At 30.3% G+C, this 17,155-nt stretch overlaps 1 protein-coding gene across 3 annotated transcripts in view; it reads left to right on the top strand.

Moving 5' to 3' along the window:
* Nucleotides 1-4,938: 4,938 nt before the first annotated feature.
* The window catches only part of LOC124544297 (sensory neuron membrane protein 2-like), a 31,289-nt gene continuing 19,072 nt past the window's right edge, over nt 4,939-17,155 (top strand). The window contains exons 1-4 of one of the 3 annotated variants that reach the window (XM_047122778.1): nt 4,939-5,044; nt 9,592-9,718; nt 14,664-14,821; nt 15,290-15,434. In XM_047122778.1, coding sequence (XP_046978734.1) covers nt 9,605-9,718; nt 14,664-14,821; nt 15,290-15,434 — 417 coding nt within the window. In that variant the 5' untranslated portion in view covers nt 4,939-5,044; nt 9,592-9,604. Of the gene's footprint in view, nt 5,045-9,410; nt 9,719-14,663; nt 14,822-15,289; nt 15,435-17,155 lie in introns of those variants that run through there. The other 2 variants (XM_047122779.1, XM_047122777.1) reach the window with 2 other exon arrangements.

Genomic DNA, 17,155 nt, shown 5'->3' with positions numbered 1-17,155 from the left:
GTGGGAATTTACAGGCTGTTGTTGCTTGCTTACTTGCTTGCTTTTAGTCTTTGAACATTGTGATATCTCTTTTCGTGGCCGTCATTAAGTCATCATTCCCAACCGAATGAATTGAGCAGTTGTGCACAATATTATTTTATACAGAAAAACATACAAACAAATCCGACTATTAATTTCGTCCATAATGATTATCTCAAGGTCATGGCTGCAAATAAACCATTGTTATACCAATTTAATATGAATTAAAAAACATTTTAATACACAATTTACATGCAAAATTGTCATTATTTAATTAGGATTTTTTATTGAGAGGGAAGTGTTAAAGGTATATAAAAAGTTCCACGTATTATATGCAAATATACAACGATTCTTATGATCGAATGACGTGAATCGCGACATAATTAGACACTAGTGACGTTCGGCTGCTCTCAACCACGTTATTTAATAAAAAATATTTTTATTTATATTCGTTATAATAATTTCCTTTTTTGCATATTTTTTTCTGAACGACCTTTGTCCTACTCTTCAAAAGTAAATGATGTAGTGCGATTCGGTGCACGTTTTATTTTACGTTATATAGCAACGTTATGTTCACTATAAATCCTTTTAAGCTTTCTACAAATTTTGTAACTTTTGTTTGTCTGTCTATCTGCCAAAATCGATCGTAGTGAACACGTTTATAGTTAAATAAATGATTAAATCACGTTGTACAAATCACTAGCGTGGAAATATTTATTATTCTGCTGCTATCTTGTGAGAAAATCAAAATGACAAAAACTATGAATATTTTTGAGATGCCCAGTACTTAGAATACGTGAATATACATGAGCTTGGGTGCCAAATCTATAGATTTGTAATTATAACGATGCTCTTCAATTTATATTTCGAGTCCACTACGACTATTCCTCACAAAAACAAACCTCTGCTGAATCGGAACTAAGGGCGAATTCTGGTAACTGAACAGTTAAGTTACCTTCCTAATTCTATTCCATTCCAACATCAATGAAAAATTACGTCTTTTTATGACACAGGTTAGCAGACGAGCAAATGGGCCAACTGATGATAAGTGGTACCCAGAGACGATGACGTTTTAAGAAATATTAACTACTCCATACATCGTCAATCTCGCCAATGTGCCAACAACCTTTGAAACTAAAAATTTTATAACCCTTATGCCTGTAGTTATACTGGCTCACTGTAACTCTAACTCTAACACAACAATACTGAATACATCTCTTTGGCTTGGTATCCGAACAGACGGGCTTGCACAAAGCCCTTTCACCAAATAAAGATCTGACTATTAATAGGCATGGAGTAAGGCACCATATATACTTCAAAATAGGTCTTTTTAAGTAGAGAAATTATGAAACTGTTACCATACTTTGTTGAATAATTTTACCATATAATACTTTTACTTTATGGTAGCGCTTTATGCAAGTCCGTCAGGGCTAGTATTCACTCATAAGTAAAGAATATCGTCAAGCATGTATTCGTAAACAGCTATAAATAACTAGAAATGTTATGTTCCTCTTTTTGCAAGGCTTTCTCTGAGTATTAACCATTTACAATTAGATAGCCCAGATAACATCATACAGTGAAATAGTGTTTAATGTAGATAATATTATTAGAAATTGCAGACGAATCTTAATCAATGGACTATGTCCATTGTGGAATTTATCCGTTATCAATTAGTAGTTGTCAAGGAATTTGGAATGATATAGATTCCCGAAATTCTAAATATCTATATCAGCAAACTGTATTAATTCATCGTTTCTATATGTATTTGGTGACGATAGTCACTGACTAAAATTATAATTTATTAAAGGCGACTGACCTAAACAGCATGAGGAATTACCTTTTTTTAAAAATATAATACAAGATGCATAATATTAATATAAATATATTAAGACTTTTGGTCACAAAGCATTAAATATTAGGTATTATATATAAAAATGTTATATGTGTGTATTTATATTTATTTTTATGTATCTATGTATGTAAGTATATACATATACATATATTTATATGTAACGTATGTAGGTTATATATATTTTATATTAGTATGTATATTATAAGTCATTATTTTCGTTTATCATGAATATTATTTTATTTCTATTTTTTGCACTATCCTGTTTCTGCTTTTGCAAATCCAAAGGTTGTCTGTTAGAGATTGCTTTAGCAATAAGACCGCCTTTGCACGCTCTTATTTTCTTTTCTTTGTTGGTATTGTTCTCTTTATTTGTATGTCCTTTCATTATGTGTGCAATAAAGTATTAAATAAAAATAAATAAAAATAAAATAGTACAGAACAATAAGTTCCATAACTAAGAAGTTTATAACTCAATAACTTATCCATATCCAGAGTATATGTTGGGGACCATTTGGCTGGTCTTGACTCGCATTAAAGTGACCGAAAAGTTTATTTTGTAATCATTTACTCTTTTTTTATTTTATTTTATTCCAAGTTATTTTTTTATGTTTGGTGACAGCAAAATATTAAAAAGTAACAGCCCGTAAATATCCCACAGCTGGGCTAAGGCCTCCTCTTCCATTAAGGAGAGGGTTTCGGAAAATGTTACAGCACGCTGTTCCAATGCGGGTTGGTCGTATGCACATGTGACAGAATTTCAATGAAATTAGACACATGCAGGTTTCCTCACGATGTTTTCCTTCATCGCCGAGCACGAAATGAATTATAAACACAAATTATGTACATATATATAGTGGTACTTGCCTGGGTTTGAACCCGAAACCATCGGTTAAGATGCACGCGTTCTAATTTATATTTCGTAATATATATTTGACCCAAAAAAAAAAAGAAAATCACTAACCGTTTACAAAACTAAATCACATATTGTTGTAATACCACACAGATGTACAAAAACATAATACGGGTACATACAAGTCTAAGCGAGCGTGACGATCAAAATTACACGAACGGTCCTTGAAAATCACTTCAATGGACACAAAATATGTTTTAGCGATTTGTTAAATAATCGACATGCATAATATTTTATTTACATGGAAATTCGACTCAAAAAAAATATGTAAGTCTAGTTGTCACTTCGCTGACATTTTAGAGATAGTCTTCAGGTTTTAAGGAATTGGTGTAACTTTTCTTCGTATCAAATTTCATCACATTCGGTTTAGTGGTTTGGCAGTGAAAGATCAGCAAACAGCTAGACGGAGAGAAATACCTTCGAATTTATAATATTAGTGTAGATTACACTTCAATATTGTATATTAGTACACAAGTAAGTTAATATTGTAAGACTTGTTGGAACCCAAAACTAGACGAGGCAAGTTTTGATATGAACAGCAAATTCAAAGTAACTAGTTACCACTGCTGGATTAAGGCTTCTTCTGTATTTGAGAAGATTGGAAGCTTATGCCGCAAGGCTGCTTAAATACTGTTTGATATACATGTACTAGGTTTACATCCTACAAATGCAGGTTTCCTCACGATCACGAATCGACCATGAGATATATTATAAATACGCATTAAATACATAAAAATCAGTTGTGCTTGACTGGATTTAAACCCACAATCCTCAGTTCAGATTCACACGTTCTCAATACTTCGCCATCTTAGCTCTGTATCGCAACTAATTAATTAGATATTAAATAAATATTTGTAATTATTCTTTATTATATGTCTTTTTTTAAATTAAGTGAAACAAATTCAACAATAATGAAATATTATTAGACAATCCAGTAACATTATTGTGGTTTTATAACATTAAAAATTTCAAACTATTCGATTTGATGAAAACAATGCTTAATGCTATAACATTCTTATATGGGTAATAATGTGAACTATGTAAAATACAATAAATGTTCATTATATAGTATAAGACTAGGTTCGACTAACTGACTAGATATTCTAGGGGCAACAATACTTACGATTATTGTTGTAGTGTATCAATTTGACGGATGAGTTTAATTGAACCAGTTAAATTAAAGACTCAAGAGATATACGACCTTTTTCCTAAGGTTGGTGAAATATTGGTTATGTATGGAACTGCTATTATTTTTTACAATAACAATCTGTATGGGCCGTAGTAACCACTTACAATAAGGGAGATCATATGCTAGTTGGCCTATCACATATCTACACATATAATAATATTTGAGTGTCTGTTTATAATATTAACAAAACTGCTTTTTGACTAAATGCATATGTATGCATACACGGTACATATACCTAAATAACAAATTTTTACAATTTTTTTTGTCTGTGCCTTTGTTCAGATACCCTCTGGAATGGCTGGAATAATTTGGACGGGACTTTCACTGGCAGATAGCTGATGTAATAAGGAGTAGCTTAGAATACAACAATAACTTTTTTGGGTAACTAAAGACGTAATTAAGTCGCGAGCACGGCTAGTTAAAAATAAATTCGCAAATGTTATGTGTATGGACACAAAATTGCACTTAATTTAATAAGATTCATTATACAATTAGATGGCTACCCGACACGCCATAAATGACTTCCCTCCCGAGAATCGAAGATTTCCTCGAGTTGGATAATTAGGATTTTTTCTTAACTTAACTTTTCCTTTCGATGGGGGACCTCTGTACGAAGGGCTGATCGAACCGTACGTATTAATTCTCACAGTAGCCTTAATGAGGATTTAATTCGTTAGGAATTAAACTAAAAATGTGCTTACAATTTAAATAGCTAGGCAAGAAATAATCAATTATAATATAACATGTAGAATTACAGGAACTAAAACGATATTATTTATATTTACTTAGAATTAACAGCGATAAATGCTATAGTTTCAATTAACTTAATAGACTAAAACACATTATATAATTTATTAAATGTGACGGTTTTGTGCATTAAATGATAAAACTTAATTATGATTGCTATCTGAATGAAATACGCCTTCATAACGGCAGTTGATCAAATAATATATAGACGATAGGTCCTGTGTGTCAATAAAAGTAAACATTTACGAATGAATGAATATTTATTCAATGTCAGCTTATTTCTAAACGTTGTGAAGTGTTCTTTAAATGTGATATTTCATTGCTAATTGTGTGTGTATTTTTTTATTTATTTCGTTTGTCTATCGTTTCAAGATAGATTAATTAAAACGTGTTTTTTTTTTGTGGATTACTAATCCCTTCAGAAATTTACTCAGAGTTTCAATATATATTAATTGCTTATATTTTTAAACTTTATATAGATCTGTCACCTGTTCGGAATTTTGAAACGGTTAATTGCTGTCTTTAGTGTAATCTGGTAGGCCTTTAAGACTCATCCTCCTGCCCTCATCCCAATATTATTTGGGGTCGGCGCAGCATGTCTTCTCCTTCCATACTTCTCTGTCAGACGTCATCTCACAAGAGACATTCTTTCTAACCTTTCACACAATCCATCCATCGTTTCCTTGGTCACGTAACCTTTAGCAGCATAGGCCTTTAAGAATATTATACTAATAATATTATTAATAGATAATTGAGTTTATATATTCGGTTTCCTTTCACGTCTTAACTATTCACCCAATCATAACATTTTGTAGTAACGTTGTTAATACAAAAAAGGACATAACGCGTATAAACGTTCGTAAAAATAATGACGTTATAAAATTATTTAAGTCACAACATATCAAACCTTCTCAAAATATAAACCTTTAATTATATACCACTCATATAGTTTTTGTTATAAGACCTTGGCAGAACTTAGACTGCAGTCCCTCAGCTCTTAAGTCAGCTGACTCGTGATAAAGGTACGTCCTTGTTCTGGTTTATTATTGCTCTTAATCCATGAGTCAAGTTATTCAAATGCCTTGATCGTATTGTCATAAATTTAAACATAACGCTTATTATGAGTATGTACAGCCGCTCCGCGTTCCACCCGCGTTAAGCAATACGTAAACGTGGATTAACATAACCCATTTACCGGCTTTTAATAAACTTTCTAGTTCTTTCCGCAACGAATTGCTAGATCCTGAGTATGTCGGGCTTAAGCAAACCACTTGGTTTGTATACTTATACAAACTCGCCAACTAATATATTATTAGTAGATATTTGTTATTCTTTATTATAAACATATGTTATTATTTTATTTGATGTACCATCAATTCGGTAATTTGTACTGTCACCATATTCCGGTGAGAGGGGTGAGTTAACCATTGTAAATACAGACACAAGGGAAATAATATCTTAATTTCCATGGTTCGCTGCGTAGACGATTTAAGAGATAGCAAATATTTCTTATACCGCCAAGATACCGCCTTTATAGAAAATGCTAATATTTAATTTTACAAATTACTTTCGTCGTATATTTTCTAGATATACAAACAGACATGATAAACGATCTTCAACGTCAAAGTAGTTAGTTTTTAATTACATAAAATATAACCTACATTTTACAAGACGCTAACAATAAGCAGTAAACAGATATCTTTGTTTAATTATTCTAAGCTAAGAAATACGTTAATCCAGACCAGATAGTAAACATGGATCTATATATGAATCCAAGTACAACGAAACAATGTACCAACTCTATTAACCTACATATTTGCACTTTGATTAAACTTTGATGACCCTTCTGCTGGAGACTGCGCTAGACTTGCTGAGGCGGTTATAAATTTACTTCCTACATGCCGATGATACAGGAGGCAAACTCTATTAACTTATAAAGACTACGATGTGCCCGATTCTATCCCGTTGCAATTTCGACTATCTTTACACAGTATAATCCAAAGTCACTTATCTCTGTCCGTCCGTATATATGCTTAGATCTTTAAAATTAAACAACGAATTTTGATGTGGTCGTACTTAATATATAAAGTGATTCGGGAGGAAGGTTGTTATTTACAATACATGGACAATATAGTAAGAAACACAAAAGCACGCAAAGCATTGCACCCCTGTAAAGCCAGGTCGGGTCGGTAGTTCGAAATAAACCTTAGTTTAATCGTAAGTGACAGATAGCTCTTCTTATTTATATCTATGCCAAGTTTCCGAATCCGCAAAGTCAATAAATCTTTCTTGGGGCAAGGTATCCATTTCTATAATAAAATTCCGCAGACATTTTTAACTTTGCCCTCTCGTAAATTCAAATCGTTTATAAAAAATATATTGGTAAAAAAGGCGTATTATTCGATACAAGATTTTGTAGATGATAAAAAATCGTGGATTTAATACCTGTTGACTTCCAGGCAGGATATATTAATTTAAATAACTGTATTAACTAACATGACTGTATTTTTTTTAAATGTTGATAAAGAGTAACTACTGAATTTCTTGTCGGTTCTTCTCTATAGAATCTATTTTCCGAAACGGTGGTAGCTTCACTTAATTGTTAAATGATGATTCAAAAGTGCTTGTAAAAGCCCACTTGAATAAAATATATTTTGATTATTTTTTTTTAATATCGATTACGATACAATTATATTTCAATAGAATTTCTTCGAAACTGCGAATGGATCGTTGTGTTCTACGGTAGGAAACGGCGACATATCAACGATTACGTTTCGATTCGATTACGATACAGAGACAACTTGTTTGTACAATTGACAATCTACACTTACACCAGTAGCAAACTTTTCGCTGTTATTTTAACGAACCAAACGATTTATAAATCAAAAAATATATTATCCACAATAATTTGGATTTATTGTGTTTACTATGTGTAATTTTATTTTACCTTGATTTATGAATAATATAATGTTTAAGGCAATAAAATTTTATAAAATAGTGTTTAATAAATAAATAATTAAAATTGAAACATGAAAATTACATTAAAAAAATTAAATTATGGCCTATTAATTTTGTCTTCTACAATTAAACTAAAAAGGTTTATAACTATATTATTTATTTTAAAGAAAAGTATTATTATTAAGTTAATAATGTAATAAGAGAATTATACAGTTTAAAAAAAATTTGGCTAAAAATACTTCGATAAAATTATTCTTAACAACCTAACTTAGCATTTAATTTCTTTTTGATGGACTTTGATACTACAATAATTTCAACCTACAATAATTAAGCCAAGATAAATTTTAAAAATAAACACTATGAAGACGATTAAATTATTATTGAAATATAAAAATAAAAAAAGAATATTTGTTTTTAATTTTTTTTTATTTTAAAACTAATAAATAAATATAAATAAACCATATGGCTTATAAGAATCATTTTATTGTTATTAATTCTTATATTAATAAATTATTATTAATAGCCATAAAAAAATAAGAATCATTGGTTATTAATAAATAAATCGTAATGTAGTTGGAATTAATTGCCACATCACATGCAATAATGTAAATTCGAAAATAATTTGTTCTAAGACGTGTTTGAAGGATTTTCCTTTTGTATATCTCTTACCAAGAAAGGTATCCATAATATTACATATGAAAATAACGTTTCGTTCACATTGTTGTGTTATTCTGTAAAAATAAAATCTAAACTCACACCAGTACACGAGCGTGAAATGTGAGAATGGGATATGCAACATTGACTAAAATAAGTCATTAATTATGAGTGAGATAGGAAGTGAATTCTTACACAATCACAATGTTAAAACTACGATCATTTCGATGTGGATTTTATGATATTTCTCGATCGTTTTGAATTTCAATCTTCTTACTTACTAGAGAAAAAACTCTAAAGGTTCCCATAAATAATCGTATACCTGCATACTGTTTAATAACACCCGTTCCTTGTTTGAAATCCATACGTGTAGTCTGTAGCCATTTATTTGTATAATTTTAACTCTATAAATTGAAAGTACAACTATTCTTTGCGATGTTCACGCTGACATAAATAAACACACTTATTTCTTTTTACACATTTGAAGATTTATGACAAGCTTACTAAGTTTTCAAGTGTATGTTACAATGTTAAAAAACAACAAACACTTACTAGGAACCGAATATAAAAAGAAAAAATAAATATACATTTATGACGGATACATAATTTTTATTTACGTAAATCTTTATATACCAACGTGTTTCTCATATATATTAAATAAATATATTTATATATATATAATCGATTATTTAATTTATAAAAACTTTTTGGTGCTTATTATAGGTAATCAATAATTTAATTTATAAAATCTTTTATATGCCTATTATTTAAACATCAAATAATTATTTAAAAAAATGGAATTATAATTTATATCATCGCCATAAATTAAGCTTAACAATGCTCTAGGATTTTTTTTTAATAGCTATTTGTTGTAGACATTTTCGATAATATTTCATACAGAGGTCATTAAATCTTAATTATAAATGTTCTTGTATGGTGATAATTTTGCTTAATGTGCGCTCAAGTTACACTCGTTAAGCAAGTCTGGCTGTGTATCAGCCATTTGCTTTTATCGGAAAAAAAGACGAGGAAAGGAACACCACGTGCGTTGAATCTCGTATAATTGTTTACGATTTAACCGCAGTCAGTCACGACTTTAGTTTTAAACAGACAGCGATCACCTCTTATTCAGCCGTGTATAAAAATTAATAACAAGTGACAGAATTTAATAAAGTTGCATTTTTAAATGTGATTTTTGACAGTTCGATTAATAATGTATCTGTGCCGATTTTATTCTTTTTAAATTTAACTTTTTTGTTTAAGAGATTAGTTTAAAATGTTGGGAAAGAACGCAAAATTGTTTTTTGCTGTGTCAGTGTGTATCCTGATAGCGGCTATAGTACTAGCATCATGGGGTTTCCCGAAGATAGTCCACAAACAAATACAAAAGGTAGAGTATGATTTGTTTATGTACAACATAGTTTGTATGCATAATTTTATTTAAAATGTAATGTATTTATAATGTAAAATGTTTTCTTTAACTTTGTAATAGTTCCGTTGATTTTTAATTTGATTTTCAATGAATAGATAAAAAATGTTTAAATTAATAATTTTAATTAGTACTAAGATCAGTAGCAGGTCGTTATTTGACAGTTAGCCAAAACATTAAAATTCAAATCAATAAAGGATAGTATGTCTCGTAGTCATTTGAATAAATGAAGTAGACAAATTTATTAAAAACTAATTATCATATCGTAAATATAGGTATTAATAGAGTTTTTTTTTCTTTTTATATTGGTTACAATTTTTTGATTACCTAGTATTACAATTAAAATTTAAAATTTATCGATAAATGAAGTAGTAAAAAAGGAATAGTCAGTAATAATACTAAAACGTCTATTCATAAAAAAAACTATAAATAGTTTAATGATATTTATTATTCATAGCTCAGGGTGAAAATCAACGTCGACCCCCGAAGGCTATTATCGTAACGATCCTAAAAACTTAATAACAGGTTTTTATATATAATAATAAACCATAGATTAAGCACAGAACTAATTAATTGTATCTTGTATAATTTTTTTCTCATAAATGGGATATCAAATTTTTTATGACCTTTCGTACAAATTTCAAATGCTATTTTAGAACTCGATAACCTTCAAACATTATATCCTTGCATATTAAATGGAAGACTAATTATAGTATATAAAATATTATAAAATCATATATGAATAATAATAAATTATAATGATGCCCTTAAGAGACTTATTCCTAGCTGTCATACCTTGAAGTATTGTATTACGGAAGGTCATATCTTTACCGATTCGCCGTGGACTAAATTACTTATTAAAAACTCATCAATCATATAGTTTTCTTTGAAAATAAGTCAAGAGAAGTGTTTTTAATATAATAAATTATATTGTTTATATGTATGACGTTGTTATTACTACTAATAATTATTAAAAAAAATTATGGGATAAATAGTGGTCACTAACGCCCATAGACAATGGAGCTGTATAAAAAAATAACCATTCCTAACACCGCCAATGCGCCACCAACCTTGGGAACTAAGATATTACCTGTGTCCTTTGTGCCTGTTACACTGGCTCACTAACCTTTCAACCCGGAACACAACAATATTGATTGCCATTGTTTAATTCTATAATAAATTTGCGCTATTTTCACAGTTACCAATAACTTTATTCAATTCTTATATTAAAAAATGTTAGCGTATATTTCAATACGAGTTTATGTAGGTGATAAAAAGCGAAGTGCCTACTACTATTTTCATACAATATACAATAACAATTTAAAAAGAAAGATATTTTAATTTATATTTATATAAAAAATACATTTATAAGTTATTGAATTAATTAAATTTACTTACTATTTGTATGTAAAGTTATGTATTGATTTTTCTTAAACATGAAAATGTAAAAGTAGGGTAACTTAAACGAATTTTAAATTTTGAAATCATATAAAAATCATTTATAGTTTGTTCCTATCGAAGAAGAAAAAATATAAACAATTCTTAGATGTACCTATTCTTAATGTAGATAATATGGCTGTGTTGTGTACTACAGTTGTTAGTTGATTAATATGTTTATCTATAACAAGACACTTCTCTATTTTGATACTTATAACCACTTTAATTTTGCTTCTAAAGTTTCGATAGTAGTTTCGTCGACGTTTAAAATTTCATTTTTCGAACATCATTGATAATTCAAACTCGACCAATGATATCGCGACGATTCAATGGCTAATATTGTTAATTTGGCTTTTGTTCTTTTGTCATTGGAATAGAGTATACGTCAAAATATGTGGTCATAATGTGTGTATGAACGTCATATTGTCATATACCTAATATGATATCAAAATATCTGTGACGTCACACGCTTATTATTAATAAATCAGATATGGTCAATATATAATACTATAATAAACACTAATAATATCTACATAATATATGTAAAATACATGCAGTGTTCATAAAATAAAAAAATACTTTTAAAAGACTTTTAAAACATTTATCCAGTTTTAACGGTTGATACGACTCCAAAGCTTCAAAAATGTAGAAAAATTTGGACCTCAAGCAATATTTGCATAAAATAAATAAAAAAATACTGGAACCATTAACACGAATAAAACAAAAAAGGCAGGTATAAAGGTATAAATATCTTGTGTATTGATATTTATTTTTGAATACTATTTTCTTATTTAATCTGTTCTTTTTTCGAAATTATTTAAATATGAATTCGAGTTCGAAATATAAATTTCAATACGTCGTTGTTACACACGGCTATAATTCCGATTTCAAAAATCACGGTTGGTACCTAGATGTAATTAAAAGAATAATTTTATTTACAAATAAAAAAAGACTACTAAATACTTTTTGACATTGATTTAATTAATTCTGTATTTTAAGGTTAGTGAGAAGATTGCTAAATAATTATCTTTTGTTTATTTTTTTAACTATGTTTTTAAAAATACCAATCCGATAAACAGCTTTTATGGTTTCTTACACCCGATGTCAGTCTATTTGCCTATATCAGCTGCAACAAGATTTACCAGATCTAATTGACGAAGATACATAAAGTTTTGTACTCATATAGAGTTCCAATCCCAATAACGATTATTTAAATAGACGAACTTTGATTTAGGCAGTTAAACTTCTTTAAATACGAAACATCTTTTTATATCTGGTTTTCGGTTTTCGAATATTTTGTGATAAATAAATAACAAATAAGAAAGTGTTTGTAAGCAATATTTATTTATTTATATGATTGTATTTAATACTAAATATGAATTTTAAGAAAAATCTACCAATTGAATTGCAGAATATTCATAAAATATAACGCATATTACTTTTAAAAAATCCACCTCTTCAGAAACGATTATGACAGTCCCGATTTTATTACATAGCTGAGATTGAAATCTGAATCGTACATTTAAAAGGTTACCTAAAAGTTGTTATATATTAAAAATTGTTACTATCAACGTACGCAATCGTAGGATCGAAGTCGTCATGCTCCATTTTGTTGCACCTGTACACACAATGACTCATTCTCCTTCACAATGGGAATACAGCTATACAGCTACACATAGTGTTTCCCTTCAACGGTAGAATAATTAAGTGATAGAATTAATATAATTGAATATAATTATCAAATCAGGATCTAAAATTTAAATGATACTTTTATTCATTCAAAACATAAAAGTACAAATAGTTATAATCATAGGCTGCTGTCTCTATGTCCTGACTTATTACAACTTATAAGATTTTCCTCTATTGAAGCCCCACCTACTGCGTCCAATAGAAACATATAATGTCATCGAAATTGATCCAAAGAAGTTTAGTATATTTTAATACACAATGCTTATAATAATATATGAACTAGGAATTGATTGATATTTTTAATACAATTTGAAGACAAAAAAAATACCTTGTGGTGACGTACTCTGAACGACAGCAAAAGTTGATATCTTTTTTGAGAGTTTTCCGGAGTTAGAGAGTTGGCCGGACTAAAAGGGGCCCAAAGCCCTTTTATGGTCTACGCCTTAGCGCACTATAACACGCTCGCAATATAAACGCGATGTCATGGAACCAATTCGAGTAGTATTTTTCCTTCTTATTTAAGAATACGAACTGTTTTAAAAAGTAAAGTGACAGCCTGTAAATTACTCACTGCTGGGCTAAGGCCTCCTCTTTCATTAAGGAGAGGGTTTGGAACATATACCACCACGCTGTTCCAATGCGTGTTGGTGGAATGCATATGTGGCAGAATTTCGATGAAATTAGACACATGCAGGTTTCCTGACGATGTTTTCCTTCACCGCCGAGCACGAGATGAAATATAAACACAAATATAGTATAAAAGTACATATATAGTATAATGGTGCTTGCCTGGGTTTGAACCCGAAATCACCGGTTAAGATGTACACGTTCTAACCACTGGGAAATCTTGGCTGTTTTATTGCTTAAGTTTAACTCAGTAAGAGTGAAATATTGGGGGGAAAGCAAAACCCTCAACTGATGCGCTTGTGATCAGCAACATTGAAGTTAAGGTTCAATGTTGCTGATATTAATTGATTAAATGAAATATCCAATTTATACAGAAGGTTATGTATCGCAACGAATATTTAAATAAAATATTGTTGGATATGCTACCGTTTATTTTAAAACGCTTTTCGTGTTCAGTTCGACATTGTTAAGTTTTAAAATAAATGCGCAAATATTACGTTGAAACATCTGTATTTGCATAGAGCGTTTTCAGATTGCCTTGACAAAGTGACCAGTATTTATATTTTTACAAAATATTACTGTTTGTGAATATGTAAAAGTTTTTAATTTACAAAAAGAACAGACAGGCAAACGGGCATTCGGATGACCTTGACATAACCTAAATATTTAAGTGATCAACACTTTGATATTTAATTAATAAATGCAATTTATTTGGTAGAACTCTGTGCAAGCCCGTCTGGGAAGGTTACACTCGTCAGATATTTTACCCCCAAATAGCATTATTCAGTATTGTTGTGTTCCAGTTTGAACTGTGAATGAGCCAGTGTAAATATACGCACAAGCGACATGACATCTTAGTTCCCAAGGTTGAAGGCGTATGAATGGTTAATATTTTTTACATCCCATTGTTTATCCTATGGTGATCACCACTTACCACCGAGTGGCCTATTCACTCATTCTCCTACTTACACCAAAAAAGCATGTAACTAATGGAGTCATCTCCATTTCGAAGCAGAAAAATATAATAATAAATTACTCGCCGTAATATATTTTGTTTTTCTATGTATCAGATTTACTAACATCCATTGTTATCAGTCAATAGTTTATGTAATCAAAATATAATTAATCAAAATCATCACGTCTTGTTTTACAGAACCTGCAATTAGAAAATTCGTCAGCAATGTTTGAAAAATGGCGCGAGCTACCAGTACCTCTGACGTTTAAAATCTATGTCTTCAACGTGACCAACGCTGACGACGTAACCGACGGCGCCAAACCGATATTAAACGAAATTGGACCTTTTGTATACAAGTAAGAATTATTCAAAACAATTAAGAGAATATTTGAGTGATTTGAACTGTCTATGGTATTTTTATTTACAACAAACTGATAAGGTAACTTCGATCGAAAATCTTTGATACTTTTAAAATATTTAATATCGAATTGGAAGAATATTTACGTAAACAAAATTTAATTCAATTTAAAACCTTACTCACCAAAAAGACAGAAAAAGAGTTTCAATTGAAAGAAAGCAGTAATATTTTATCGAACAGTTTTATTATAAAATGGAATGATGATGAAAATTCATGAGTAAAAATATATTATATTTAAAATTGGAAGTCTTATTACGAAATCTTTCAATATTTATTAGCCGGTTTTGATGGCACGCACTTGACCGAATTCGCAAACAATTTGCAGAAAAATTATAAAATTTATCCTTTAATAAAAACTCAAAACTTGCTTTCGTTCATATCCAATGTAAATATTGTCCATTTACAGAGAATATCGAGTTAAAAGGATATTGGGTTACGGAGATAACGACACGATCAGATATATGTTGAAAAAAACATTTTATTTCGATCAAGAAGCATCAGGTAGTCTACGAGAAGACGAGGAAATCACGGTCATCAATTATTCCTATATGGTAAGTCATTTTATTAAACAAAAAATAATAATTGTGGTAGATCAATATATGGAGTCGAGATGGCCCAGTGGTTAGAACGCGTGCATCTTAACCGATGATTGCGGGTTCAAATCCAGGCAAGCACCGCTGATTCATGTGCTTAATTTGTCTTTATAATTCATCTCGTGCTTAGTGGTGAAGGAAAACATCGTGAGGAAACCTGCATGTGACAAATTTCATAGAAATTCTGCCACATGTGTATTCCACCAACCCGCATTGGAACAGCGTGGTGGAATATGTTCCAAACCTTCTCCACAAAGGGAGAGGAGGCCTTTAGCCCTGCAGTGGGAATTTACAGGCTTTTTGTTGTTGTTGTGCAATATAGTAAGTATAGATCCATTCGCTCACGATAAAAATACTTTACCATCAAATTATAGGTAAAAATAAAATATACTTGTTGGTAGGGCTTTGTGCAAGCCCGTCTGTGTAGGTACCACCCACTCATTAGTTATTCTACCGCAAAATAGCAGTACTCAGTATTGTTGTGTTCCGGTTTAAAGGGTGAGTGAGCCCGTGTGACTACAGGCACAAGGGACATAAGATCTCAGTCTCCAAGGTTGGTGGTACATTGACGATGTAAGGAATATTTAATATTTTTTAAAGCTTCATTGTCTATGGTTGATGGTGACCACTTACCATCAGGTGGCCCATATGCTCGTCCGCCAAGCTATACCATAAAAAATATATAATTATATATACCACAACTGGGAAATAGAATGATTCATCAGATAGTTGAAAAACATTTGAATTCTTTATGCTGGCTTCAATAATGACAATATCTATGAGCCATGTAATATATAATATACCCATAATATATCTATATCTATATATCATTCCGCTCTTTTACTTTCTGTAAATCAAAACGAATCAACGCGGTCATCTCATCAAAATATATCCACCTTTGTTGAAAACGATGAATTGATGACAAATTACCATAAAAATCCTGACTGTTTTAAGATAGGATCTGCCTTTGTTACAATGCCACTGGCATAAAGGCTTATGATATACACATGTTCTCAAAATATTTACTGTATCATAGTTGCAACTTTTACAAAATTAAATTAACGAGAAACAAACTCAATATCATCAATATATATAAGTTACAATCAATCAAATCATCATGTTTAATATTTTCAAGTTAAGCGAAGTAGCGAATTACAAACACATATCAACACGCAATACGTATTACATTACATATATACACGCACACATAGAAATATAGAGCTATTAGTGTAGTAGAATTGAATGGTAATTTCTTTGTACTTTTTATGTAATTGCATTGTAATTAACAAAGAGTGGGAAGTGGTTACCGGCGAGTTTTTAAAAACTTTATGCTGGTTTTCTCACACTAGGTAAGATGACAAATCCCCTATCAATAAAGTTATTCATTTCGGGATATTTACCATGTTTTTATTTTTGTTCGGTGGAGTTCGATATTTCGACATTAATACGAATGTCTTGTTCACGAGACTGTAAAAACAACTATCAATATTATAATGTTATTAACATACGAATTAATAACATTAAATACTTAAATATATACAAATATTAACTAAAACTAGTTACTATATAAATCTTGACCGTGTGGAATGGTGGCATAAATGCTAGCAGCATTTCCCCGTTGAATCGCAATTCCGATCCTCTGGGCAAAAAACGAACCGGTACTCCTGTCACCAGTGGAG

Source organism: Vanessa cardui, chromosome 4, assembly GCF_905220365.1.
Source record: "Vanessa cardui chromosome 4, ilVanCard2.1, whole genome shotgun sequence".
Lineage (NCBI taxonomy): Eukaryota > Metazoa > Arthropoda > Insecta > Lepidoptera > Nymphalidae > Vanessa > Vanessa cardui.
Note: the sequence above shows the minus strand (reverse complement) of the source record. Positions and strands in the feature narration are given on the sequence as shown.